The 25,335-nt window shown below is 36.7% G+C and overlaps 2 protein-coding genes and 1 long non-coding RNA gene across 3 annotated transcripts; 1 reads left to right on the top strand and 2 right to left on the bottom strand.

Annotated features, from left to right (window-relative positions):
- Nucleotides 1-64: 64 nt before the first annotated feature.
- On the bottom strand, nucleotides 65-10,821 carry LOC106155190 (cilia- and flagella-associated protein 91). Its single transcript, XM_013529891.2, has 17 exons — nucleotides 10,634-10,821; nucleotides 10,227-10,303; nucleotides 9,787-9,944; nucleotides 9,457-9,603; nucleotides 8,889-9,067; nucleotides 8,131-8,308; nucleotides 7,759-7,916; nucleotides 7,154-7,336; nucleotides 6,649-6,788; nucleotides 4,455-4,643; nucleotides 3,731-3,877; nucleotides 3,050-3,271; nucleotides 2,393-2,541; nucleotides 1,983-2,074; nucleotides 1,366-1,625; nucleotides 930-1,016; nucleotides 65-699 (listed from the first exon to the last, which is right to left on the bottom strand). The coding sequence occupies exons 1-17, from the start codon at nucleotides 10,701-10,703 to the stop codon at nucleotides 697-699; spliced, it is 2,439 nt and encodes an 812-aa protein (XP_013385345.1). The 5' UTR covers nucleotides 10,704-10,821; the 3' UTR covers nucleotides 65-696.
- A 5,365-nt stretch (nucleotides 10,822-16,186) lies between these two features.
- Nucleotides 16,187-22,415, top strand: LOC106155187 (uncharacterized). The gene is made up of 6 exons (XM_087016713.1): nucleotides 16,187-16,351; nucleotides 18,143-18,160; nucleotides 18,997-19,068; nucleotides 19,363-19,446; nucleotides 19,577-19,667; nucleotides 20,795-22,415. The coding sequence occupies exons 1-6, from the start codon at nucleotides 16,292-16,294 to the stop codon at nucleotides 20,959-20,961; spliced, it is 492 nt and encodes a 163-aa protein (XP_086872839.1). The 5' UTR covers nucleotides 16,187-16,291; the 3' UTR covers nucleotides 20,962-22,415.
- Nucleotides 18,354-22,697, bottom strand: LOC147760685 (uncharacterized). Its single transcript, XR_015335380.1, has 2 exons — nucleotides 22,537-22,697; nucleotides 18,354-20,202 (listed from the first exon to the last, which is right to left on the bottom strand). It is a non-coding gene; the product is annotated as an uncharacterized LOC147760685 (long non-coding RNA).
- Between the last annotated feature and the right edge of the window lie 2,638 nt (nucleotides 22,698-25,335).

Here is a 25,335-nt window from a genome sequence, read left to right as displayed (position 1 = left end):
AATTAAGCAAAGTTGTGGTAAAACGATGAATATATCTTGTATTTTGAAATGAAGGAAGACCAAATTATTCTGACATTATTTTATTATATTTAAATGGACAATGGGAATATACAATTCACAATGATTAAAATGCATACATATATATACAGACTTAGACCAGCTGTACATGTAACAAGGACGGTTATTATTTTTTTTTCACATATTTCAAATGAAATGTGAAAGTCTTCATAAAAGCAATAATATAATTCCATTTGACCCCATCAAATGTGTACAGCAAAAAATTAATGTTACTTGAAGTAGAGTTCCTGAAATGTCCTGTTCTGGCATATTTCTATGTTATCATTTTGAATACAATCAAAACTGAAGCAGTATTGTTATTGAGTTATATCAAGTAAAAAAAATAGCTTTCTTTTTAAGGGAGAACATGTGCTTAAACTCTTCCAGTTATTCCTGTGGTTAACCTTGTAGGTCACAATTCCAAATACTTCCAGGTAACATATCAATAACTGTAGAAACATTATAAAACCTTTCTTGCTTGGACGGATATTTCTAATGCAATCTGGCATGGTAAAGGTTGAGCAGCTTGAGGACTGAATCTATTTTAATTTTATTCCCAATTTTCCATATTTATCACAGACAGTTCCAAGCAAATGTGAATGATTCCTTTAACTGCAATCACTTGAAGTCCTATTCCTTTCACTGAAAAGTAAATAAATGAATAAAAAAATTAATATATAGATATTTTAAAAAATATCAGAATACCATCCAAAAACATCAAAATTATGTTATGAAAAAGGTACCAGTGATTCATAAAAATCATTTTTCATCACTATTACACAAAAAGCCAATTAACATACAGATTATATTTTGAAACAAATTAAAACACTACATGATAATAATACTGAAATTAATCTTGTACACACACATACCTTATCTTTCGACCCTGGCCGAGATGAAGATTTTCCCTCCACCACCAAACCTCCCAAATCTTCCTTAGAATCCTGTTTTTTGGGAGTCTGAAAACATAAATCAAAATAATAAATAAAAATAAATATACTTACGGTAATTCAAGTCAATATGTGCTAAAAGCCTCTAGGGATTTTAATAATAATTATACTATATTATTATTATATTATTATGGTCCTTATTCTATGACACATTCCATAAATGTCACTGTGCCTTTACAATGATTTAAGATTCATAGTGAATCTATTGTTAAGAACTGATAATTATATCTTAATCTACCTTGGTAAGCAGAATCTTTTTACTACAATCCTATAAAATTTCTTGCTATGGGTTGCAATTTCCAATGTCAATTAATATTCTTATAAAAATATTTAATGAACACTAAAACAGAACACACACCTTCCTCCCAGATGCAGCAGAAGTAGGTCTTGAGCTTGGCCTTGAACCTGACCTTGACTTCGACTTTCCAGAGGGTGGGCGGCCATCTTGTGACGTCCTTGGCGTGGGTGATTTCTGTGCTGGTGCTGCCCCCTGTGAGGTGGTAGTTGGCTCACGACTAGCTGCTGGTGTTTGTTTGGGGAATAATTTGATGATGTCTTCCGAATCCCTGTGTATTTCCTTGTGTGCTGCCAGCAAGTATTTCCTCTGCTGTCTTTTAACTGGTGATTAATGAAAAGAAATTGTCAACTTTACACAAGCACATTTTTTTTTTGTTGATAATTAAAATAAAATAAAACTTTGATTTCAGTTTTTAAGACATGTTTTAAATTTGATATTATCCCTTTTAAAGAGACAGGTTGTTCATTAAGCTGTTCTTAAAAATTCAATCAACTGTTCTTATGGTCATAACCCTCCCCCCCCACCCCTTCGAAAAATGTTAGTAACAAAATTGCAAAAAGACACCTTATTTTGAGTCAGACAGAACATTGTTGTGAATGTCTGAAATTGTTACATCACAAAAGAATAAAATATTACAACAAAGAGAGGCATTTGAAATTATTTTGTAAAAACCATACCTTTTTCCCTCATGTTCTGTTTCTGGACCTCTGGCAGCAGGAAGCTGTGTACAAGTTCTGCAGCAATCTCCTCAGACTGGAGTCTGGTGCGGCTGTAATTGAACAGGTTGACACTCAGTCTTCATAGTCATAGTTTTACTTCATATCTCAGTCTTCATTTTGAATACTTTATGTTAATGGCCAAATTCAATATGCATTAATGGCATTGAAAAATAATAAGTATTCAGGTCTATTCTGTTCTAAACAAAATTGTCCTCACCTATTCCAAAATACTACACACCAGAAAAGTCAGATAGCATTTCAACTTCCATTTAAAAGGAATTAGAAGGACTAAAAGGATTTTAAACTGTTATATCAAATTTTCCTTCAAATAGTATTTTTCAGCCACCTTATCGGGCATCAATAATTACCTGGTCTCAATTTCGTAAGCAATATCATTGATCTGGTCGGCCATCTGCCTGATCTCCTGCCTGGCCTGATGGTCTGCCGTGGCATCAATGGAGCTGAGGATGACGTTTTCCAGGTATGTGTCCACTGTACACTGGTGGGTCTTTACAACCTGGAGGGAACAGGAAGGGTGTTTACTATGATGATAACAACAACAACAACAATAACAGTGGTAATAATAAAATAATATGAAAGGAGGATTTCTCTTTTACTGTAACAGTTGTTACTGACTGAACAATATAAACATGAATTACTAGAGCAGTTTACTATGATAATAATAAATATAATAATAAGATGACAGGTTTACTGTCATACCATAGAGGACAATTTAAACATTAATAAAAAGTGCAGGCACTAACTGATAATATCCATATGACATACTTTTAAACTCTAAAATTATTTTTTAAATCTTAAACCTAGCTGCAACAAATATCAGTTCATCGAATTCAGTTTCTACACATGGCACAGCTACAAATATTATAACTCTTAATAGTAAAAATGTGCACTCTATAAATATTTCATTGGGTGAATAAACACCATTACAATTACCATTGTGATTTTGTTGGCAGACTTCTGCACATATCTGTCTGTACTGGTATATCTCTGACACACACAAGTACCTGTTTGAATGTCTCATCCTCCTCCCGTCTCCTCCTCTCCTCCACCTGTCTGCGTCCCGACTCCTCGGCCTCCCTGATTCTCCTACGTCTCTCAGCCAGCATGGAGAAGGCATGGACTCTCCTCTCTTCCTGGAGGCGTATCAGCTCCTTGCCAAGGAAATCCAGCATATCGCCAATACTGTTGGCTTCCATGTTGCTGAGGGATTCATCAATGTATGACTCCTGTGAATGTGAAAAATTCCCCGATATTCATGAGAAAAGTATCAAAACATCTAAAACTTCTACCTCTGTGTTTTTAAAATGAAATGACTATTTCCTGTCTTAAATCCCTTGCCATTGCTGTTTTTGTATGTAAACACAACATCAATATTTCTGTTAGTCTTAATTTCAAAATGCATAATGCGCCATTTACAATCCAGATTAATTTTCCAGTTACTGTACAATAATTTAAAAACATTAATAATAGCAGGTCACATAAATATGCAGAAATTGCCACAGGAAAAATGTATGATATTAACATTCTTATGTCAACTGGCCCTCTGAGCCACAATTTTCTAGAAACCTTTTTTGTCGGAATTTTCTATAAACCCTTGCCTGAAGCAACATCAATGACCAGAAATCGAACAAATTTCTCAAATTTTACTGGTCCGTCTGTAAATGTTGCAAATTGCAGTAACTTACCCTATGTTCATGAAGCCTGCGCTGTCTCTGCATGGCCAGTGTCTGTTGTTTCTCAGCCTTCTTTAGGGATTGCTCAGCCTCCTGCAGGGCATGTGTGCTTCTTAGCTCCTTGATCAGCTCCATACGTTTCTCCTTGCCTTCAAACATCTGGAAGAAAAACAATGAATCCACTAAGCTGTGCAGAAAATGATCCTGAAAAGAAGCTTAAATTTGCAATAGTCATCTGTTTACTACATCAGTATTACTCAAAAGATTACACCTCTTCTTCTTAATGAAGGATGACTAAGAAAATTGATCAAACCAACTACAAAGTTGTTATGTAGTCTGCAAGTAAGTAGTAATTTCCAACTTAGAAAGAGTAGTAATTTCTTCGAAAGAACCGCCCCTTTTGCCGGGAAAGGTCCATTTTGGGTAAAATTTGATCTAGGTACATGAAGTTTTTATGGAAAAAGGTCCACTTTTTCAGAAAAAGAACCCCCCCTTTTGAAATTGCTGGCTACGGGCCTGGCATATTTATCACTATAATTACAATCTTTGTCAAAAACAGCCTGTTGGTCCTTTTGGATACCAGAATATAATAATCTATTGACCTTTAGCATAAAAGCAGTCACTTGCTAAATAAATTTACAAAATCTTATTGGGTCAGTTTAAATAACTGCCATTTTCTGTGGAGTGAGTGATTTAAGCCCGAGACTCCTGATAATATTAATCCACAAAGTCTTACCATGTTCTGTGTTGCCCTGCCTCTGATGATCTGCTGTAGATAGATAACTGCCAGTTCTCTCTCTTCCTCTTCCTCAGGGGGTGTCTCCACGGTGGGTGTGGGTGGGCGTGGGATGGGCTTCTCTATCTTCTGGAGGAAGCGGAGTGGTTTGGGTGGCTCCTCTCCTCGGGTCTTTTCCTCCTTCAGTTGCTGGAAAAATTTTTTTTTCCAATTTTCATTTCATTTTTTTCAGTTTTGTCATCAATTTGTTGTAATTATCATTACTTATCATGAAATTTTTTATGGAAGAATGAAAATGCTGTCCCTCATTATCAACTTTGCAAAGTAAATTTATTTTCAAAAAAGGAAAATATGAACTAAATATTAGAACAGATGCCTGTTCAGTTTTACCATCCAGTATACAGCTCAGCATTAGCTTCCCCAAACCTCTACCACCACCAAGCCAATCCACCTATGACTATATCAGTGATTGCGAAAGAGATTGAAAACTTACCAGACATGTGGGCTGGAGCAAATTAAATTTTGTCAGCCCACACCTTTTTTACCGGCCCACAACAAAATAATCAAGCTGTATATTTTCACTTCATTTTTGATGAATATTATTGTCTGGCATTTTAAATCGTTGCTTTTTAATTTTCAGGCCAGATGTAATAGGATGTTTAAAGGTTTAAGTTTAAACGTCTTTCATTTTGGTTGCTTTCTGGCATTTAAGTTTTATCCTTTTTACATCTGGGTTGCCTATCTTAATTTCTAATCTTTTAACACAAGATCATGTATCCTTTGTAAATTTTATTCCAATTTTTGACTTAAATTAAAACATAAGTCATAGTGAAGTGGAGCTTCAACTTTTGTATCGTTTTTTAGATTTTCACTCTTGGAAAAATGCTTGTCTGTTAGCAGGGATTGTCCTGGGTCAAAATCTGGTCGGGCCATTTTGGCCCACTTGGTCAAAAAAAGTGTGCCATTTTTTAAAAATGTGTGCCGTGAATTATTTAAAGAAAATTCATTGTATTTCAATATTTTTTTATATGATTAAAATCAATGAAAAAAGGCTTAATGCTACTACTCTGAAGTCCTAAATAATTGTAGTGTGTGGAATAATCTTCCAAAATAAACATTCTGTCTGAAAAATTGTACAGTACTTAATGGAAAAATCTTCAGAATTGATAATTGCACTATGCCAAATAATTGCACTACATGGAAAAGGTAGACAAATCCCATTTTTATTGTAAAATAAAGCTATTGCTCTCATAGCAGGCCCGTAGCCAGCAATTTTAAAAGGGGGGGAGGGTCTTTTTCCATAAAAACGCCATGTACCTAGATCAAATTTTACCAAGAGTGGACCTTTTGTCAGCATAAGAGAGCGGTTCTTTTGAAACCCCTGAACCATCCCTGGCTACGGGCCAGAGTCTGAAAAGAATTTTTATTCAATATCTAAGACTAAAGTTTAGATGAATATACTGTAATGGACAGTTTTGCACCCTGACTGTGCCATTGCGGATTTTCCGCATGGAAAACGATGTTGTCCCTCATTTTGACATATAGCACCGCTAAAGGCGCAATATGACTTAAAATATCCGTTAAAATTAGTTAAGAGCACCCATCTAAAAAGCAGATGAATATTTCACTTATCGTTTACTCAACATGCAGTCCGACGGAAGCCATACTTGTTTACCCAGCACGTGTAGTTAGGTGTTCTCAGAGGTCCGCGCGTGGCCAGTCGTAAGCAGTTTGAGCGGCCTGTTTTCAGAGTCTTGAGCAGTACGTTTTTCATTGACCTGTAGTTGTTTCAGTTTCGATACATTTTTTTGTGAAACGGGTCACATGTCAGCCCTCACACCATCGCTACGCACACTTCAAGCGACATCATAATGTACGTAGACCTTTATTACAAAACGCGCCAGTATGGCGCAAGTTAAAGTTTTACTTGCGAATAGTGCGTACTTAGAGCTTTACGATAAATTCAAATATGAGGCGAGGTGTCTGTTAAAGAAACTGACTTTAGTCCGTCGGACATGTGGGCCGATGAGTTAAAAGGGTTTTCCAGCCCACAGAACTTTTGCCGGCATATGGCCGTGGTCCGACAACTTTCGCAATCACTGCTATATGATTATTAAACATGTATCTTTTATCTAAAGATTCTCAGAATCTAAAGATTTAAAAAGATTCTCAGAATCTTCAGTTCATCTCCTACCTCATGGACTTGTCTCAGCTGGTTCTCCTGCCTGTACTTTCTCTTCACAAATCCTGCCTTGGTGACCGTCTTAGGCTTGGGAGCCTTAATTCTGGGCTGGGTGACAAAATCTGGCAGGGAATGTTCCAGTTCCAGCAGACCTGGAAAAGAGAACAAAATAATATTTGACTTTAATCCATGTAAGTAGTAAATGATGACTCTACAACAAATGCCAATATTGTGTGAGGGTATAAACATCATAATTTTTCCTACTAACTGAAAAAAAAACATCCAGTTTACTTTTTTATGAAATTCAAAATAAGATGGATTTCCAATACCCCTATATTTTCTTTCACTCATATCTCAATCTGCTCACTGCACCGTTAATATGCAGACTACCTCATGCATTTATGACATTACTAGTACATGCACACAATAGTCCCTGAAACATGATAAAATCATAAATTTGTTATCTCTTTCATATTCTTACAAGTTCTTCATGCAAACTTTAGCGACTGCCCCTCACCTTGATAAGAATCCAAGTAGCGGCTTTTCACCACAAACTGTTCAGAGCCCCTATCCAAGAAAACCCCAATCCTCGTCTTGGGTGCGTACGTCTGGGAGCCGGGATTGGAGTACTCCTGAGTCAGATCACGCCGCTCTAGTTTACCTTCAACTGTTCGCCTCTTCTCTGTCAGCTTTCTGATGGCTAAAATATCAGTCACATAATATATTATGTCCATGTATTATATATGCTTGAAAGCTTTGGAATAACTTGTTGTTAAATATAGGACAGGCTAAAATGTTTTAAATTAAATTATTTTATTTACTCAAAACATATTATATTCTATTCTTTTAAGTTTTTTTTTTACTCAGTGCACTGAAATTTTAATAGAATGCATCAAGAAACTATTTATTATCATTATTATTAGATCAGAGCAGTGCTTAGTATATGAAATTTTGACAAAGTAAATAATAATGCTGAAAATGTTTCTATAATGTCAAGTTGTATTCTTTTCTTATAACATGGGTAAGGGATTAAGTCATATAATCAATTATATTACAGGTAAACTACTTTTTTTAATTTAAGTTTTATTTACAACTTCCATCATTACTGATAAATGAACCCACCTTTGATGTGTTCATTCCTGATATATTTGACTCTTCTCTCCTTCTCCTCCTGTTTCTTCCCCCACATCTTGTCCAGTCTCTTGGTATTCAGCTGTTGGTGGTTTTCCTCCCTCTCTTTTAACAGAGACTGTAAGACCTCTAGCCTGGCTTCTTGTAATCTAGAACAAAGAAAGTTTTTTATAAACAGTCACTAATTACAGGTCTGGATTTCTTGTATATATATTTAACATAAACACCAAAATACTGGAGTGCAAAGGTACCTCTGATTTCATCTACAATTATAATAGTTACAAAAAAAGACGTTACTACAACAAAACATATAATGTAGCTGTAGAAACATGTCACTAGTTAACTAAACTCAATACTCCTTACTTTTCAATCTCCTGTTCTCGCAGAGCCCACTCTTTTCTCTCCATTTCATCCATCATCTTTCTTCTGGTCTCCAGCTGAGAGACATCGCTGAGGGGCGGCAGTGTGGCCTCCCATGCCCGCTTAGCTCTAGCTCTCTCTATCATCTCCACCTCAGCCAAACCTGCTGGCAAACCCTTCCCTAAACACAGCAAAAAGAGGTAAGTATTGTGGGTTTTCTTTCAGGTATGTAAAATTAATATAACATAAACATAAGATATAAGTTTGAGGATTTTTTTTTTTTTGGGGGGGGGGGACAGCACCAGGATAAAGGATTTTTCACTACCTTAAGAAAGCAAATGTAGCATCAGCTGAACATATAAAATAGGAACAATGCTTCTCAATCTGTCAAACATCAAAATTGCAAGCCTTTCCAATACTTGAAATCCATTCATATTACTGTAATAAATATAGATAGATCTATCTATCCACCTTATTCAGTAATCAATATCATGGGGACATTCCTCCTCATTCATCATTAATGAATACCAGTATGAATGTCTTTCCATAATTTACAAGGGTGGATCCAGAGATATTTTCCAAATCTTCCAAATTATCTTTGTTGATCCACACTCCATTTTTGACTGTCTTTCAACAGAAAAAATTAAGATTCTCCTCAATATAAACATAAATATTCTGAGCGTCTTCTGGAAGACCCAGAAGTCTTCCCTCTGCCCCTAATTTAATCACCAGTCAGAGTTAATAGCTGGGTCATCACTTACCATGTGACAGGGTAGCTAAGGTAAGGAGTTCGGGGGCCGACCCTGGACGTACGACATACTCAGGTGTATAGGGGTCAGTCTGGGCCTCGCTGTCCCTGTAGTCCGTCTGTGTGTAGGTAGTCTTGGTCAGAGGAGTGGGTGGACGATCTGCCCTCTCAGCTCCAGCCAGAGGGTCTTGCCTGGAGGGACAAAAGAGATGGAATGTTCAAGTACTAAGAAAAGTTTACAAAAAATTTCCTGATTCTCAATTGCTGGACTGGAAATATCAGAAAATCCTCACTAACATGTTCAAGAAGGTGACTTCATAAGGGATATTGTGATTGTTATAAAACTGAGTAGCACTGATTAAAATATCAAGTCAATGACACAATATACTAGAAGTTTGAGAAAAAGAACAAGCCAAATAACATTCTAGGTAATATAAATGTGTACTTCATTTTATTGTGTTGTATGGCACTACATTTGGTAGAAATTAGTTCATATCCATGGGTCAAAAGAATCGGAATAAAACAAGAAAATAATGTTTTTCTAAAATGTGAAATAAAAATATATGAAATCCACAGCCTACCTTGCTGTTGCTAAGATCACCTCTGGTGGCACCTGTTGAAGGAATGGTATAATGGGTCTCCTAAAAAACTTGTATCTGTTGGCACCAGACACGTCCTGGTTTCCTAACTGCTGAGGTGGGACTTTGACAGAAGGATCATAGTTGAACCTGAAATTACCAATTGAAAGTAATAGTTAACTTTATTTTTCGAAAACAAATGTCAGGCTTGTTAAGAAAATAGTCACATCCACCAAAAAAAATCGACATGAATGAATTTCCAAAAGATGTTTGTAGCAAGCAACATAATAATAATAATTATAATAATAAATATTATCTATTGTTATAACTTACGTGGTATATCTAATAAGAGCTTCTCTTGCTTGGTCAGCATACCCTCTCCATTGTCGAGATATAAACCTGGGCACTGGGTCGGTAACATCCAGCCGCATCTGGAACCTTGGGTGGTGCCGCAACTCACTGAACATTGTGGGAAAGTTGGGTACCCGTTTCTGTAATGTAGAAAAAGGATCTGATATCAAATATCTGATATAAATTCAGATCATATGAAAAACTTAGGAATGGAGAGCAGCTTTTCTAGGTACATGTACTGTGTAGCTTATTGCAGAGATGCACAAAAGGATGTTAATTTTAAAAAAATCAATTCTCACTGACAATGATTTCCTTATGCATCATTTTGTGTTTTTTAAGCATAATTTTGTGGGATTAATGTAAAATATCTTTCAGCTACCTAATATTGACAAGACTGTTTGATGGGGAAAAAGAATACTTACAACGCGGTCAATATTTGTATGAGCCTTGAATGTGGCCCTGGCATGGTCCCTCTCACTGGCCAACACATAGTGGTTATCTACAGCAAAGACAAACAATAAGCTACATACTGGAACAAAATCTAATATCATACTCTTCGGGCATTATATCGCTCTCTCTCTCTCTCTCTCTCAAACACACACACACACACACTCACTCACGCTGCCTCTTAGACTTAGTATATTGAATGTATACGTGTGCCTTTTAACTCTGAATTCAGTAAAATTTATCGTTCATATAACTCATACATCTAGTCACCAATGGCCTTTAATCAACATCTTCTAAATCTTTGTTGGTAGGTACTGCCTCTCAAAAAGAGCGATGCAGTTGGGTCTCAGGAGAGTAGCGCTCGTAATAATTTTACTCTTACCGTACAAATAATCGTGAACTCTTTCCGGCTGAACTGGGGGCCGCCGTATAGTCTGTGTCCTTGTTGCCATGTTTTCTTCTTTATATATATATATATAACTAGGAGGCAAATACTTATAAAATTAAGTTATAATCCCGATCGCATTGATTTTACTCCTTCAATGGCAGCCATTTGCCAGCCTTTGTTGTTGTCAATAGCAACAGGCGTAATCTCGCGAGATTTCTGATGGTTTACGTCAACATTTAACAAATGAAGCTCATGTGGATTGAAGTGATTGTTACACAAATAGTGAATTTTTAAACTTTTGTGTTTTAATTATTTTAAAAAAGCAAATATTTGCCTTATTTCACAATATCATGCTCTCAAGTTGTGCTTAGACAGTATTACGACATTAGGTTTTAACAAGACTCAATTCCGGCATAAACAAAAATAACTAGCCGATCAGGCAGTGAGACAAAACACCTCACCGTATTTAAAGGGCAGCCGACAAGACTGTACTGTTGATGTGTTCGCAACAATTTGTTGAGAATTTTTGAAGCATATTTAATGTTCAATAGTAATAGCCAAGTCTCCACTTTTTGATATCAGAAACTAAGGGATTTCTTGGATTGTACCTCAATCATTCTTGCATGTCTTTTGCCTTTGTTGAATTAAGATCGCCTACATGGCATGGCGATGGCGCGGCCTCAAACTCTCAGACATACCTTAGTATTTGGACTTACATGTTACCTAGGACCCACTGAACACTTGTAATCGTTATCATATCCCGAGATGCAAAAAGCACAGCAAATCTAGGTCTGTAGCCAGCAATTTCAAAAAACATTTTTTTTTTTAAGTGGACCTGGCAACGAATTAATGCTGGTGTACCACAAGGCACAAAACTTGGTGCAGTTTTATTTAATTTGTCATTATGATTAACGATCTGAGCATCAAATGTGTGACACATTCAAATATGTAGATGACAACACAATTCTAAGCTACGGGAATACCAAACTGCAGGACAATCTCCCTGATGCAACAACAGAACTCACTCTCTGGTCCCATGCTAATAAACTAACAATAAATACTACCAAGACCAAAGAGATCATATTTGATTTCTCCAAAAAAGGACACAAAACTACACCCTTACTGGTAGATAATCAAAAGAATTGAGAGAGTGGGGTCTGCTGTCTTCTTAGGGGTTAGGATCAGTAGTGATTTGAGCTGGGAAGATCACGTCTGTGATATTTGTAAAAAAGCAAGTTAAAGGCTACACAATTTTAAGCTTCTGAAAAGAGCGGGTATTCCAACCAATGAACTTGTAAGCTTTTACTCATCAGTAATCAGACCTACATTAGAATATGCATGTCAGGTGTGGCACCCAGGTCTCACACAACAACAAGTTGATAAAATTGAATCCATCCAGATTAGAGCATGTAAGATTATATTCCCACAGCTGCCCTACAATGGGGCACTTGAAACATGTAAACTTATCACTCTTGCTTGTAGAAGAGATGAACTATCTAAAACATTATTGCATAACATGTGTTCTGAAGGACACAAAATCCATCATTTGCTCCCAGAGATAAATGGAAGTTCCTATACTTTGCGCCGGGTTTATAAGTACACTGTGCCAAAATTGAGGACTGTACGATCGTTAAAAACTTTTATCCCATGGGCTTTATCAAATTTTAAGAACTGAGGTTTTTATGAACTTTTAATGTATATCGAATCATTTTAACACTTACAAGTATATTTTAAGACTGTGCATCTCATGTGTATTTGCTTTTATTGTAAAATTCAACTTTTTAAGTTGCAAACAAATACACATTATTATTATTATTATTTACCATAAAAAACTTCATGTCCCTAGATAAAATCTTAACCAGAAGGGACTTTTTTCTGGCAAAAAGGGCGGTTCTTTCGAATTCCCGACCCCCCCCCCCCCCCCCCCCCCCCCCCTTGCGGCTACAGGCCTGAAATCCCAACTTAGCCCAGATCAGTAGGTGGTTTATTTTATGGCTTATATTTTATACGAGCCCATGTAGATCGCATTTTGGATGGAAATATACTCAGCAGGATAACATTTAACGGTGTAGGCATGGCAAATTAAAGTGAACTTACCAGTACATGTGAGAAATTATCAGCAGTGGGAAATCCTACATGCATTTACTGGTATTTACACTTTTTCCCTTCACGTTGTGTTGGAGCAATCATTCATGTAATAAAGAACAGTAAAAATTGATGTATCTTAGTGTCATATGAAAAATGTGTATTTTGTGTCTAAGAATGAACGAAGTTAAGATTTTTGATTTTTAAGACAAAAACAAGTCCTTCCCCGGTAGGTTGTCTACTTTCCGAGTACATTGTACCTTGCAAGGCCGAGGGGCTTCTGGTGCTTTTTTTTTCACATGACAATGAAATAAATGAATAAGTGACAATGAATGAATGACACATTTATCAAGTGACAGATCAATTTGATAAAGATGTGCTATGCACAAGGTTATGTAAGTGGAACGGCGCGTATTTAATTTTGAATAAACAAATGTCTCGTGCGTAGCATATATCAGTACACGAATTTTCTCAGTTGGTTTCCTATATATACTGCATTGTACTTGTTTATCTCTTACACACTGACGCGTGAGTAACATTAAGATCAGCGAACAATGGTACATGATGTCCTTTCCTACACGTTTTTTAAATTTGTGGTATTATTGGCCACGTGCATATTGCAAATAGTCAAAACAAATTTTAAGGTGCGACGAAATTATTTGTCCATCTTGGTATAGTGAAGAATAACAACGCTTCTGGAGCTTTCAAACGTTTATTCACTGACTAAATTTTCACACTACTTCACAGATATTTAAACTCTATTTTTCCGTACTGATCATGCGTTTACTTGCTTTCAATCCATTGTCCTTGTGTGATTACAAGTTCTCATGGTGCAAACCACCATTTAACATTTCCTTATTAGGTAATTTCGAAGAGACTTGTTTTCAATTAAAGATAACTAAAATATTATTTGAATCACTCATTCTTGGACCTTAATCTATTGAGAAATTAACCAATCAAATCAAACTATATGTGACTTTGACATGTTCCATCTTTTTCTACTACGAGAACAATTTCTACACTTGTTGACTCTTAAAGAAATTTAACTTGCACTCAATATCTTCTTATCCTTTTACTCCGTTTTAATTACAGGCCCGTAAGCGGTGGGGTGGGGGGGGGGGTCGAGGGTTCGAAAGAACCACCCTTTTGCTGGGAAAAGGTCCACTCTGGGTAAAATTTGATCTAAGTACTTGAGGTTTTTTTTGGTAAAAGGTCCACTTTTTCAGAAAAAGACCCCCCCCCCTCGGAAATTGCTGGCTACGGGCCTGAATTATTATCTGCAACTAGACCTTAATCTATTGAGAAATTAACCAATCAAATCAAACTATATGTGACTTTGACATGTTCCATCTTTTTCTACTATGAGAACAATTTCTACACTTGTTGACTCTTAAAGAAATTTAACTTGCACTCAATATCTCCCTATCCTTTTACTCCGTTTTAATTTATTATTATCTGCAATTAGTGAAAGTGTAAGTCAAATAAAATTTTCAGGAACTGTCAGAAGTGGGCCAAAGAGCATGAGCAAAAACTGGTCAAATGATCTTAAACTACATTTTGGTGCATACTGAACTAGTTTTTGTAGGTATGGGGGTGCGTATTGGTAAATAAATTGCATCCATAAAAGTTATAATTTTCAATAAAATGCATGCTCTAACAGGAAACCAATGCAGCTGCTTTAAAATGGGTGTGATATGAGCCTCCCTGGCTGTGTGGGTTAAAAGAAGGGCTGAAATATTTTGAATTCGCTGCAGATTTTTATTCGATCTTCGGTACAGCCATAGTATAAAGAGTTGCAGTAGTCTAAACGAGAGGTTATCATCGCATGAATAACTGTTGCTGCAGAAGATTGATCCAAGTAGTTTCTAATAGCACCTATATTTCTTATGTTAAAAATACATGATTGAGTGATATTGGATATTTGTCTATCAATGCATATAGTGGAATCAAAGTAGACACCCAGGTTTTTCACGTGCGTTAGTGTGTCCACACCACTGGTGTCTACTGGTAATTCAAGTTATAGATTCTGTGCAAATTGATTGCTAGGAGGTTGCGTGGTTAATAAAATCTCAGTCTTTCCGTCATTAATTTTCAATTTGTTGCTGATGAGCCAGGCGCGAATATCAGTCACACAGTTGATAATTTTATCCCTAGACGGTTTAGGATATTGTATGTCACAGCAAGTATAGATCTAAGCTTCATCAGCGTACATAGGGTATCCAAGTTTGTAATGACGTAAGACTGCACCAAGTGGCAGGGTATAAATGCAAAACAAAACTGGCCCAAGGACACTGCCTGGGTGCACCCCAAAAACAAGTTTTGAAAGATCAAAGATCAACCTACGTGTACATATGACACCGCCCAGTCGCGACGTTTCATTTAGAAGAAAAAAACACAAATCAAGTTTTGGGAGCTGTATTATAACAAAAACCGAACTAAATTCAAAAATAGATCTCGTGCTAGGTGTGTGTTTTGGTGTGTGGTTTAAAAGAAATGGAACGGGTTATAAGAGAAATTAATAATCAGCAATAATGGAGACTGTCTAAAACGAGATAAAAATTGATGGATTACCCGTACCAGTAAGAGACCCTATTAACCTTTAAGACAAAAGAAGTTTATCATAAATTTAGATATCAATCGAGCAAAAATGAAAAAAAAAAACATGAAAATCTATCCGGTGTTCTGATTCGACCCCTTCGTCCTAATGTCTAGAGGTTTTCTAGTAATCTTCTAGATATTAGAAAACAACTGCTTAGTTCAGTGTTTACAGTTGACAATAAATAAATAAATAAATAAATAAATAAATAAATAAATAAATAAATATGTTAATATGTTAATAAACGAACAAATAAAGAGTTGAGGATCCAAGTGAAGATCGCCTTTGCCTCCATTAATCAGTACGATAGGATAATGCAGCCCTGCATACAACTGGCAGATCCAGGACTTGACTCAATGGAAGATGGGGTATGCGATTTTACACTGTTTAATATGAAGAAGTGGACGAATAGTATTTTACTTTAAAATGCAAAGCAAAGAGGTAGCTTGGTTTTTCAAATTTCAATTTTTGCACTGTTTGTAAAGGCGGTGGGGTGAAAAAGGGTACCTCGGAGCTTAAGTGAGAAATCGAGACACCTGCCTCTCCCTGGTTCTACTTCTGACTATGTATTTGTCGCATGTTTCCTCAAGTCAAACTTGTTTATGCAGTACTTTTTTTCGGTAGCAGGTTTTGCAGGTATGATCTATTATTGTCATCACAATTCAATTATTGTTCATGTCTTTTTGTGATATTATTGGCCACGTACATACTGTAAATAGTCAAAACAAGTTTTTTAAAAGGTGCGACGAAATTAATCGCCCACATGTTTTATTATGACAACAATAGAGGAATTGCACTCCTAGCTCTGTAACAGGTAAAAAAAGAAGATCACGTGACGATGCAACCGATCCGGTTCTTAGCCTGTCATGTGAATAAGCCATGGGGCGTTTTATATAAATAGAGCGAAGAGCGTTATCAGCACAAAAAGCAGACGAATATAGTCTTCCTACTGATATAAAAGGAAACTCAAGATGGCACCAACTGCAACACTTGGTTTTGTTTTGCTGATTATTTGCACGGCCCATGGAAAGGTAAGTCTTTCTCTCTCGCGCGCTTGTACACTTTAATTTTAATGTTGAGATATGTTGTGCAGCTTCACGATTTTGATGTAATTGCCGCGTAAAAGAGCAAAAGGGTAAATGAAAGGTCTTAACTTGTTTTCCAGTTCATGACTTAGACAAAAGAAAAAAATATTTTAGCAAAACAAAGACGCAAATGGACATTTTATCTAAATCTCATAGGAGGTTGCAGTAGCACAATGCGTTTTTCTCCTCCTTTAACGAAATGATAACACAATCAGACGAAAGGTGGCTGTCCCAGGATACGTTATGTTTAGGCCAGCCAAAAAGGAAAAAAAAATAACAGAATTAAAAAAAACAATTTAAAGCTTATTCTAATAAAACAATATTATTAATAAACAAGATATAATTTTTAGTTTTTATAATATCTTATGGTGACAATTAATCACTTTAACACATGATCGGTAATACAGGTAGGTCTTAAGATATTTCAAAATACGACAACCTCATGAATTAAAGACGCAATAAATAACGTTTAATAAATTCCTAATGCCGAACCCATACTTTAAAAATGGTTGTCATTGGACGAAGAAAATTTAGGAGAAAAGTAATAACAGGCGTATTAATCAATGCCAGACTGTACAGAGAAATTATCTGAGATACATCTGCCACATATTGCGTTCATTCGGCACGTGCACTCGGCACTTTGATTATAGATAGACACACTATTTGCAACAGACATTTTTATACATAATATGGTTTTTGATGTGGCCTACTTGATTTCAAAGGTGGTATCTTAACTGTTTTTTCTTTAACTGTGTCTGTACGATGGTTCGTTTATCCCAAAGCTAAGGTAAAAAATTCTAAGCTATTGTCAGTGATAGAAACTCAGAAGAAACTGACATGTCTCGCAGCGTGACAGTTATATAAACAACCATCATAATCCATACTAAATTCCAAAACCTAGACTTGTCAGGTTTTCAACTTTGATTATAGATAGACACACGATGCGCAACATATCTTTTTATAAATTATAGGATTCTTTTTGATGTGGCCTTCTTGATTTTTAAATCAAGAAGGCCACATCATCAAAAAGAATCATTTTAAAAAAGGTGGTATCATAAAGAACACATATCTCTTAATATTGCCGTATTATTATTATTATTATTATTATTATTATTATTATTGCTTTAAAATTGTGCCTTTGGAGGGGTAGATGGTTTGGTGGCTTGAGAGAGTGATGTTAAAAAGTATTTGTAAGTAATACAAAAAGCAAATTGGTTTCCTAACAACAAACTTGCTGGTCATTAAGCAAAATGAAAACTAGTGTGTTAATTAGAGCAAAATTTCCTTTGTCTCACCAAAGTATATCCTATCCAAAATAAAATCGTTGAGAAAATTTCGATCCATAAACCAGTTACCGAATCTCTAGTTGTTGTCGTCACAAGTGAAATGCACCAGTTTTTATCTCCATTGTTACGGGAGTGAACTCAACACAAATTTAAGTGTACATGTATTGCTTGAAGTTTAATTGAGAAGTGATGACATCTCCGAGAATATAGGAGACAATCAAACCCAAAATTGAGCATCGATAAGAAACAACCAGCCATTCTCAAGTAAATGAATTTTACCAGTATACCATAATATGTATTTTCCAGGAAAATTAATTTTGTGTCTTAAACACCGAATGTCGATAACAACATCAAGATCGAAACACGTCAGCTGAATTTATCGAGTGAGCTCCTATTGTCAATTGTTATCGTTATAACACACACTTACGTTGTTCTTGTTTTTTCTATACAGGTACTGCCTCGTAGTTGTGTAAGTATAAACAAGTGCTTGTTCGATATTTTTTGTTTGTGTGAATTTTTGTGTCCATGAGCTATTCGTACGCTTGGCTGTGTAGTGCCTTAGCTGAAGCATTTGACCGTAAATGGTAGACTACATGTATATTTGGTGTGGTTGGTTTGATTTCCAAGTCAACTTGACATAGAGCAAGAATGTTAAAATGCCATCCGTTTCAGTGTATTTATTTGGTCTAGTGGCACATTTTATCTCAGTGCAGTAGCTGTCAATATCTTGGTCGCTTTTTGTTTCTACAAACACTCTTGTCCAAAAAGTCTGTTACACTTCTTGATGAGTTTCCGAATTATTTGCTTTTTTCGTCATTGTTGGGATAATTACCTTAAATGTTGATGGTATCTTTTATAATTATTCCTTAGTTTTACCTCTGGTATAATCTAGGCCAAATCTGAACTCTTTTTATTGTGGAAGTGTACCACACTATTCTTGAGACCACGCCAATGTCATCGAAACGAGAACCAGATTCTTGCTTAAACCGGTGACAGGAATGGTAGTAGTCCTAGGAATGGAAGTCCAGGATCTCATATGATTAGCCCAGTTTATGGTTACATTTGGTCCTAGTATTGGGGCTATATATATATATATAAGACGAATGTCACCTGCACAAAGTGACGGGGACCTAATTATGGTTCCTAGCCGACTACCATTCCTGTCACACCGGTCTGGGATTTTGTTATACGAAATAAAGATACATAAAACAAGTAGAAAACTTAATTAATTATGCTGGCATTTGTATTCATTGGCTACAAAATGTGCACCGAACATATAATAAGCATCTGTATTCCTATACCCAGTTTGGTGTACCCTGCCCTCCTGGCCAGAGATGCGTCCCCTATCCATTTCCAAGATGTGTTTTAACATGTCAGGTGAAAAGATTTGCGTTTTCTTTAATAATAACTACAAATTTCTCATTTAGGAAATATATGGACTTTTACTTTAGAGACAACGAAAAATGCTAGAATATAAACTCTTATGCATTCTTCTTTTCAAATAAACATTAAATTATCAGAACAGCTGCTTGTTTACTTCTGAAATGTTTCGTAAGATTCAATATCTATCTGTTTTCCTCAAAATTAATTAATTTTTATAATATTAAAATATGAACTGTTTAAATAAATATATTGGTTTATAAATCAGTTCAATCTTTAAACTGACTGCAGGTTGTAACATGTCCTGTCGGCTCTAAATGCGTTGAGACAGCCCTCGGTGCACGCTGCGTTGCAGTTGAGAAGGCCGACTGTTCGGTAGGTGGCGTTACTTATACGAATGTACGGAATAAACTGATCGTCAAAATGTTTGCTAAATTTTCGTTTCTGTTTATGAAAACCTTGGAAGAAAACTGGTTTTCAGTGGTGTTTCATTTTTTACTTTTAGACGATGGACTGTCCTAAAGGAGAAACGTACGTTCAGGACAAAGTCATTTGTGAAAAGGAGCCATGTCCACAGCCCGATCAACGCATTGATCGTAAGTAATTGTCTCCATTTTCTTAATACACCACATCTTCCATCACTTCATTATATTAAATTCGAAAAAAAAAATCAGACAATTTGAAAATTGTTTCTGCTTCATGGGGCGACAGTTATTTTATGGGAGTAACAGAAGTGCTGGTCATACTGCTTTTGTTTCATTGTACATGCAGACTTTATCACAATCACAATTAAATTTCATAGTGCGTGATATTATGGTGGTATATTCTTTAACAAGTACGTGCATATAATGTGTTTCTGTATATAACAGAACGGCACAGTCTCATTAGGTTAAGTTTTCATGTCCAAATTGCCAAACTAGGTCGAACAAGGATGAGAGACAATCTGCTTGCGAAGCCCCAATACTTTGGCCCTGTCTCTGGATACGTGCTGGGCCTGTCCCCATATAAGGTCCCCCTCCCTCAGCTCTGCCATCACTGTTCGGCGCCAGGTGGTCTTGGGCCTTCCTCTCTTTCTTTTTTCCAGGTGGTGTCCATCTCAAATCTACCTTTGGTACTCGGTTCTCGTCCATCCTAAGTACATTTAAATAAAGACGTTTTAGACATTTGTGTACCACAATTAATAATAATGATAATAATAATAATAACAAGAAAAAAGTTAACAATCATCCCTTCATTACATGGGTATGCCATATCAAAATAATTGCGGAAACAACAGTTTATTACGATTTACGATGACATAGTTTTAAGATTGTTCAGCTTTATATTTCAGATATATCTGATTGTTACCCTGTAATGCATTTGTGTAATTATTGTTTTTAGTTACGTGTATGAACATTAACGTAATTGCGTAATGTCGGGTGTTCCCCGACCTTAACAGTAGTTCGTGCACCAGCAGATGCTTAATTCTTTGAAGTTTTGATATATTAACTTATAATAACGTCCAAGGGCGTTGTATTATTCACGAATGACATTGTATAGGTTATAGTGAATTATGTAAGTAGATGGCGCTCCGGACAAAATTGTTATCGGTATTCGGTAATTGGCGCTCCGGACAAAATTGTTATCGGTATTCATAAAAAATGCGACTGGCAATTCAGACTTTTTTCTATTGTTTTGCATAGCTATAAATCACCATTTCAATTTCCCATTTAATTTTTTTTAGCAATCTGCCTGATTCAACCTATAGCCCTGGACTGTGGATTACACCTCCTTATGTACTTCTTCCACGTCGCGACAAGGCAGTGTGAGCTGTTTATCTATAAGGGATGTCAAGGAAATATTCCATTTTTTAGAACTTTGGAAGACTGTGAAGCTAAATGCCTCGTGTAAGGACAAATTGACACTGCAGACCGACTATACACTCTGAACTTAAATAGTTTTACGTCTATCCGATAGAAAAATGCGATGACGTAGTTTAAAGGTTGTTCAGTTTTTTATTTCAGATATATCTAAATGTTACCCTTTTATGCATTTCGAAGTCTGTATTGGGATTTATTTGTATAATTGTTATTTTTCGTTACATGTATGAGCATTAACGAGATTATATGTTAGCTGACTCTCATTTAGTCTGTGTAAAAGCTCAATGTTACGTTTGGTTACATCGTCTGAAAGTTTCATATTCTTTCCCTATTTCCTGAGTACTGCACGCTTTTTCATAATCCGTGCTTTCACATCAGTGTTCTTAACTTTCAGTAATATTGGTCTTTCCTGTCCTCGCTTTCCAGGTATCCTGTGCACGGCAACGATCTCTTCACTGGTCACCCGTACACCAGTTTCCTATTGTACCAGTTTGGACACCATGCCGACCATGTCTTCATTTTTCTCCTCTTTCACTTCGTAGATCTTGATGTTGTTTTTCCGGGAGTATTGCTCATTATAGTTAGCATTGATTTGAGCTTCTCTGGACATGTTGCCAGCTTCCTCTGCTATTTTTGCTAACCTTGTAATTTCTCTTTTATTGTCCATAATCTGCTCTTTCAATAATTTGTTTTCAGTTGACAGGTGATCATATCCCTCTTTCAGTCTTCCGAATCTCACGTCGAATTTCATTTCCATTTCTAAAAACCGCTTTTCCATGGCTTCTTTCAAATCTTTAACCATTACGTCTACCATAGCTTTTATTTCGCCCACCTCATCTTTTATTATTTGTTTTAATTCAGTTTTAATTTCTAGCATTTCTTTGTAGCGATTTGGGGTGAGTGCAGAAAAATCACCAGCCAGACCAGGAATCGAACCCGGGACCCCTCGCTTACAGGGCGAGTGCTCTTACCTACTGAGCTACCCGGCCGGTTCTACCTGCCCCTGGCACTACACTCCTCCCCCCCAAATGCCGAAAGACGCGAGCCCTATCTCGCAACACCGCTGCCACCATTGTAGCGATTTGGGGTGAGTGCAGAAAAATCACCGAACAGGCCAGGAATCGAACCCGGGACCCCTCGCTTACAGGGCGAGTGCTCTTACCTACTGAGCTACCCGGCCGGTTCTACCTGCCCCTGGCACTACATCTTGCATAATGAATTGAGATTCATCGTCACTGGAGTTTGAGAGTTCCGAGTGAAGTGTTTTCGTTGACTGAGATGTTTTCGAGTCATTACGCTCATTTGTTTCTTTAGTTCCATTCATCATGGGGCGATGAACCATACACTGTACACATTAATAGTGCAGGTAGGATGGATAATGAGGCAGAAATTCACTGGTGTTCACTGATCAGGGCACTTATAGTGTTACGCAATATTTCACTTCCATTTACCTTTGTTCATGAACAATACAGTTACTCATGCTTAGTTCAATCTGTACTTGGAATGTTATATATACGAAAGACGTAAAAAAAGCACCTTTGTTACACAGTTTTCAAAATCAGGCACGCATATCGGTGCACGGTCTATTCATGTCATCGTAACTCACCCCGATCGTTCTGTCACCCCATACATCCCTTGACTGGCGGTAACTTTTGCGAGCTAGCACACCCCTGTCTCCAGCTCATCGGCCATCTTTTTCTAACATGGGTTTTCTTGGTAGTACCTCCGTCAGTTCTTTTACCTCTGGCGGTGTCGCAGCCTCAGAGCTCTCAGGCATAACTTAATATTTGGTCTTAGATGTTATCTACATAGGACCCCCTGAACACTTTTAATCGTTATCGACTGCAAAAAGCATAGCAAATCCAGGCCTGTAGCCAGCAATTTCAAAAGGGTGGTACTTTTTCTGAAAAAGTGGACCTCTTACCATGAAACTTTCATGTCTCTAGATGAAATTTTAACCAGAGGGGACCTTTTCCGTCTTTCGGACCTTTTCCTTTCCCCCCCCCCCTCCCCCCCCCCCGGATACGGGCCTGAAATCTAAACATCAGAATGAACTTTCCTGCCCTAGCTCAGATCAGTACTGGGGGTCCATGGCTTATGTTTTATACGAGAACATGTAGGTAGCATGTTACAGATGAAAAATAAACTCTGCAGGATAGTATTTAACGGTTAAGGTATAGGTTTAAAGCAAATTGAAGAGAACTTACTAGTACATGTGAGAAATTATCAGCATTGAGAACTCCTACATGCATTTACTGAAATTTACACTTTTTCCACTGTACGTTGTGCTGGAGCACTCATAATAAATAATAATAGGGGAGGGTGGGGCTAGTCAGCACCATTTTCATGAAAATTGGCATGAGAGACATATATATATATATACTATTATCGTCAGGATCCTAGATATTTGTCAGGAGGGTTATTTAAATGCCTTTATTTTGGATAAGTATCAGGCGTCCACTGTAAATTATATGAGAGTAAATTAAGTTTAAAAAAGTCTAGTCCAAGTGTGCCAACTTGCCCCACCCAGGGGCAAGTCCACACACATACTAGAATCCAAGAAAAAAATGTGCTTTTGTCCAATTTTGTGCATTTTAATCAGTAAGACCGAGTAACAGCAGCAAAAAGGAAAACAACTCTTCGTATGATATCTATATTTCACAATTAATACATTGTAAACAACTCAAATAACTATAATATATCTATTTCACTACAAAAATGACAGTTATGACAGTAAATCTGAAATCTGTGCTTGTCATTCAACCACGTGACCTCCATAGATGGCTATACTCTATAGCTAAGATCTAATATACTGTTTATTAGATCTTAGTCTATAGTAATGTCTTAAGATGTTATTACAAAAAAAAAAAAAAAATTATAAAAAAGGGACTAACTTTGAATGTAGAAATGAATTCATTAACCATCGGTAAGTATGGGAAATTGCTGTTTACCCCAGGAAAATTCCTTTTTTTTACCAAAATGAACAGTTGTTATCCTTTTAAGCAGTCAATCTTTAACGACTCCTAACTATTGTTTGCCTAGGGTAACTTTTCAAAAATAAAACTTATGTTAAAGACGACAGCACCAATGAAAACACAGCAGTTGTAACCAAAATATCAAAATGTTTATTAAATTATCAACAACAAATCATCTACATTAATCAGAGTTACTGTTGTGACAAACGTACGTAAAGTCAGGCTGGCCAAGAGAGTCCGTACACTCCTCGTGGGCCCACATATCATATGCACAAAATGCAATCCACTTTTCATGTGTTTTACTGTTTGACCAGGGCTCCAGGCAAACTAAGGGCGCATTCCCATAGATTTTAGATCGATCTGTCCCGGTGGGGAGTCTCACTAGATTACTGTCAGATAATCCGGCTTAAATGTCCGTCCCGCCTACTAAAAGCTGTAAGGGGGTAATTAACTACCGTGCGCGCTCGGCTGACAGCTATTTAGCGTGAACCCCCAGGGAGTTAGGTCGATCTAGTTGGATCGATCTTATCTCTGGGAATGGGGTCTAAGCAAACACATTCATCTTCACTTTCATAATTTCCTTTAGTAAAAGCACTCCCACTCAGGCACTTTCTTAATATAATCTCGTAATGTTGAACATGGAATGTCAAATTTTCATGCAGTTTTTCTATATCCATCAGTGGTGGATCTGTATTGTTGTATGCCGTGCTTTATTGACTCTTCATTATACTTTACCTTTTTTAGATTTATTTATATTTTTCTGCATGATCTGAAAATAAAATACAAAGTCTTTGAGTCAACAGTTTAGTTTGGAAATGACACATATAATATAGGGGCGGATCACGGACTACTTGAAGGGGGGGGGGGTCTGCAGTTGCAAAGCCCCCCCCCCCCTCCCCATTTGGCGTGGGTTCGGGGCCCGCTGAAGGACCCCGAAAAAATTTTTAGCACTTTAGAGGGCGAACGGTGCCATTTGGTACGGTTTAGTACTATGATTTAGCTAGTCAAAATACTAATTTCAAGAGGGGACCAGAAATCGAAGGGATGTGGGCCAGGACCCCTCCCATGCCACCCCCCTCTAAATCAGCCACTGTAATATCACCATGTCAATACGACAAATAAATGCTGCTTAAAAGAGTGATTGGGTAAATGAAAGGTCTCTAATTGTTTTCCAGTTCTGGCATCAAATGGCATGAGCTCAAATTGGTCAAGCGATCTTAAACTACATTTTGTTGCATAATAATGAACTAGTTTTTGTAGGTACGGGTGTGCGTATTGGTAGAACATTGCATGCATAAAAGTTTTAAAAAAATAATAAAATGCATGCTCTAACAGGGATCCAATGCAACTGCTTTAAAATGGGTGTGATATGAGTCTCCCTGGCTGTGCGGATTAAAGACGGGATGAAATATTCTGAATTTGCTGCAGTT

Source organism: Lingula anatina, chromosome 7, assembly GCF_051362555.1.
Source record: "Lingula anatina isolate TDL-2025a chromosome 7, LinAna3.0, whole genome shotgun sequence".
NCBI classification, from domain to species: domain Eukaryota; kingdom Metazoa; phylum Brachiopoda; class Lingulata; order Lingulida; family Lingulidae; genus Lingula; species Lingula anatina.
This window is presented reverse-complemented; position numbering and strand designations above follow the sequence as displayed.

Excerpts from the sequence above, each read along its gene's own strand:
- LOC106155187 (XM_087016713.1), top strand. The coding sequence starts at position 16,292 with ATGGCACCAACTGCAACACTTGGTTTTGTTTTGCTGATTATTTGCACG. Across the intron at positions 19,447-19,576 it reads TTGAGAAGGCCGACTGTTCG|ACGATGGACTGTCCTAAAGG; the intron begins GTAGGTGGCGTT and ends TTTTACTTTTAG. Across the intron at positions 19,668-20,794 it reads GCCCGATCAACGCATTGATC|CAATCTGCCTGATTCAACCT; the intron begins GTAAGTAATTGT and ends AATTTTTTTTAG.
- LOC106155190 (XM_013529891.2), bottom strand. The coding sequence starts at position 10,703 with ATGGCAACAAGGACACAGACTATACGGCGGCCCCCAGTTCAGCCGGAA. Across the intron at positions 9,068-9,456 it reads GTGATCTTAGCAACAGCAAG|GCAAGACCCTCTGGCTGGAG; the intron begins GTAGGCTGTGGA and ends TTGTCCCTCCAG. Across the intron at positions 1,017-1,365 it reads CTGCTGCATCTGGGAGGAAG|ACTCCCAAAAAACAGGATTC; the intron begins GTGTGTGTTCTG and ends TTATGTTTTCAG.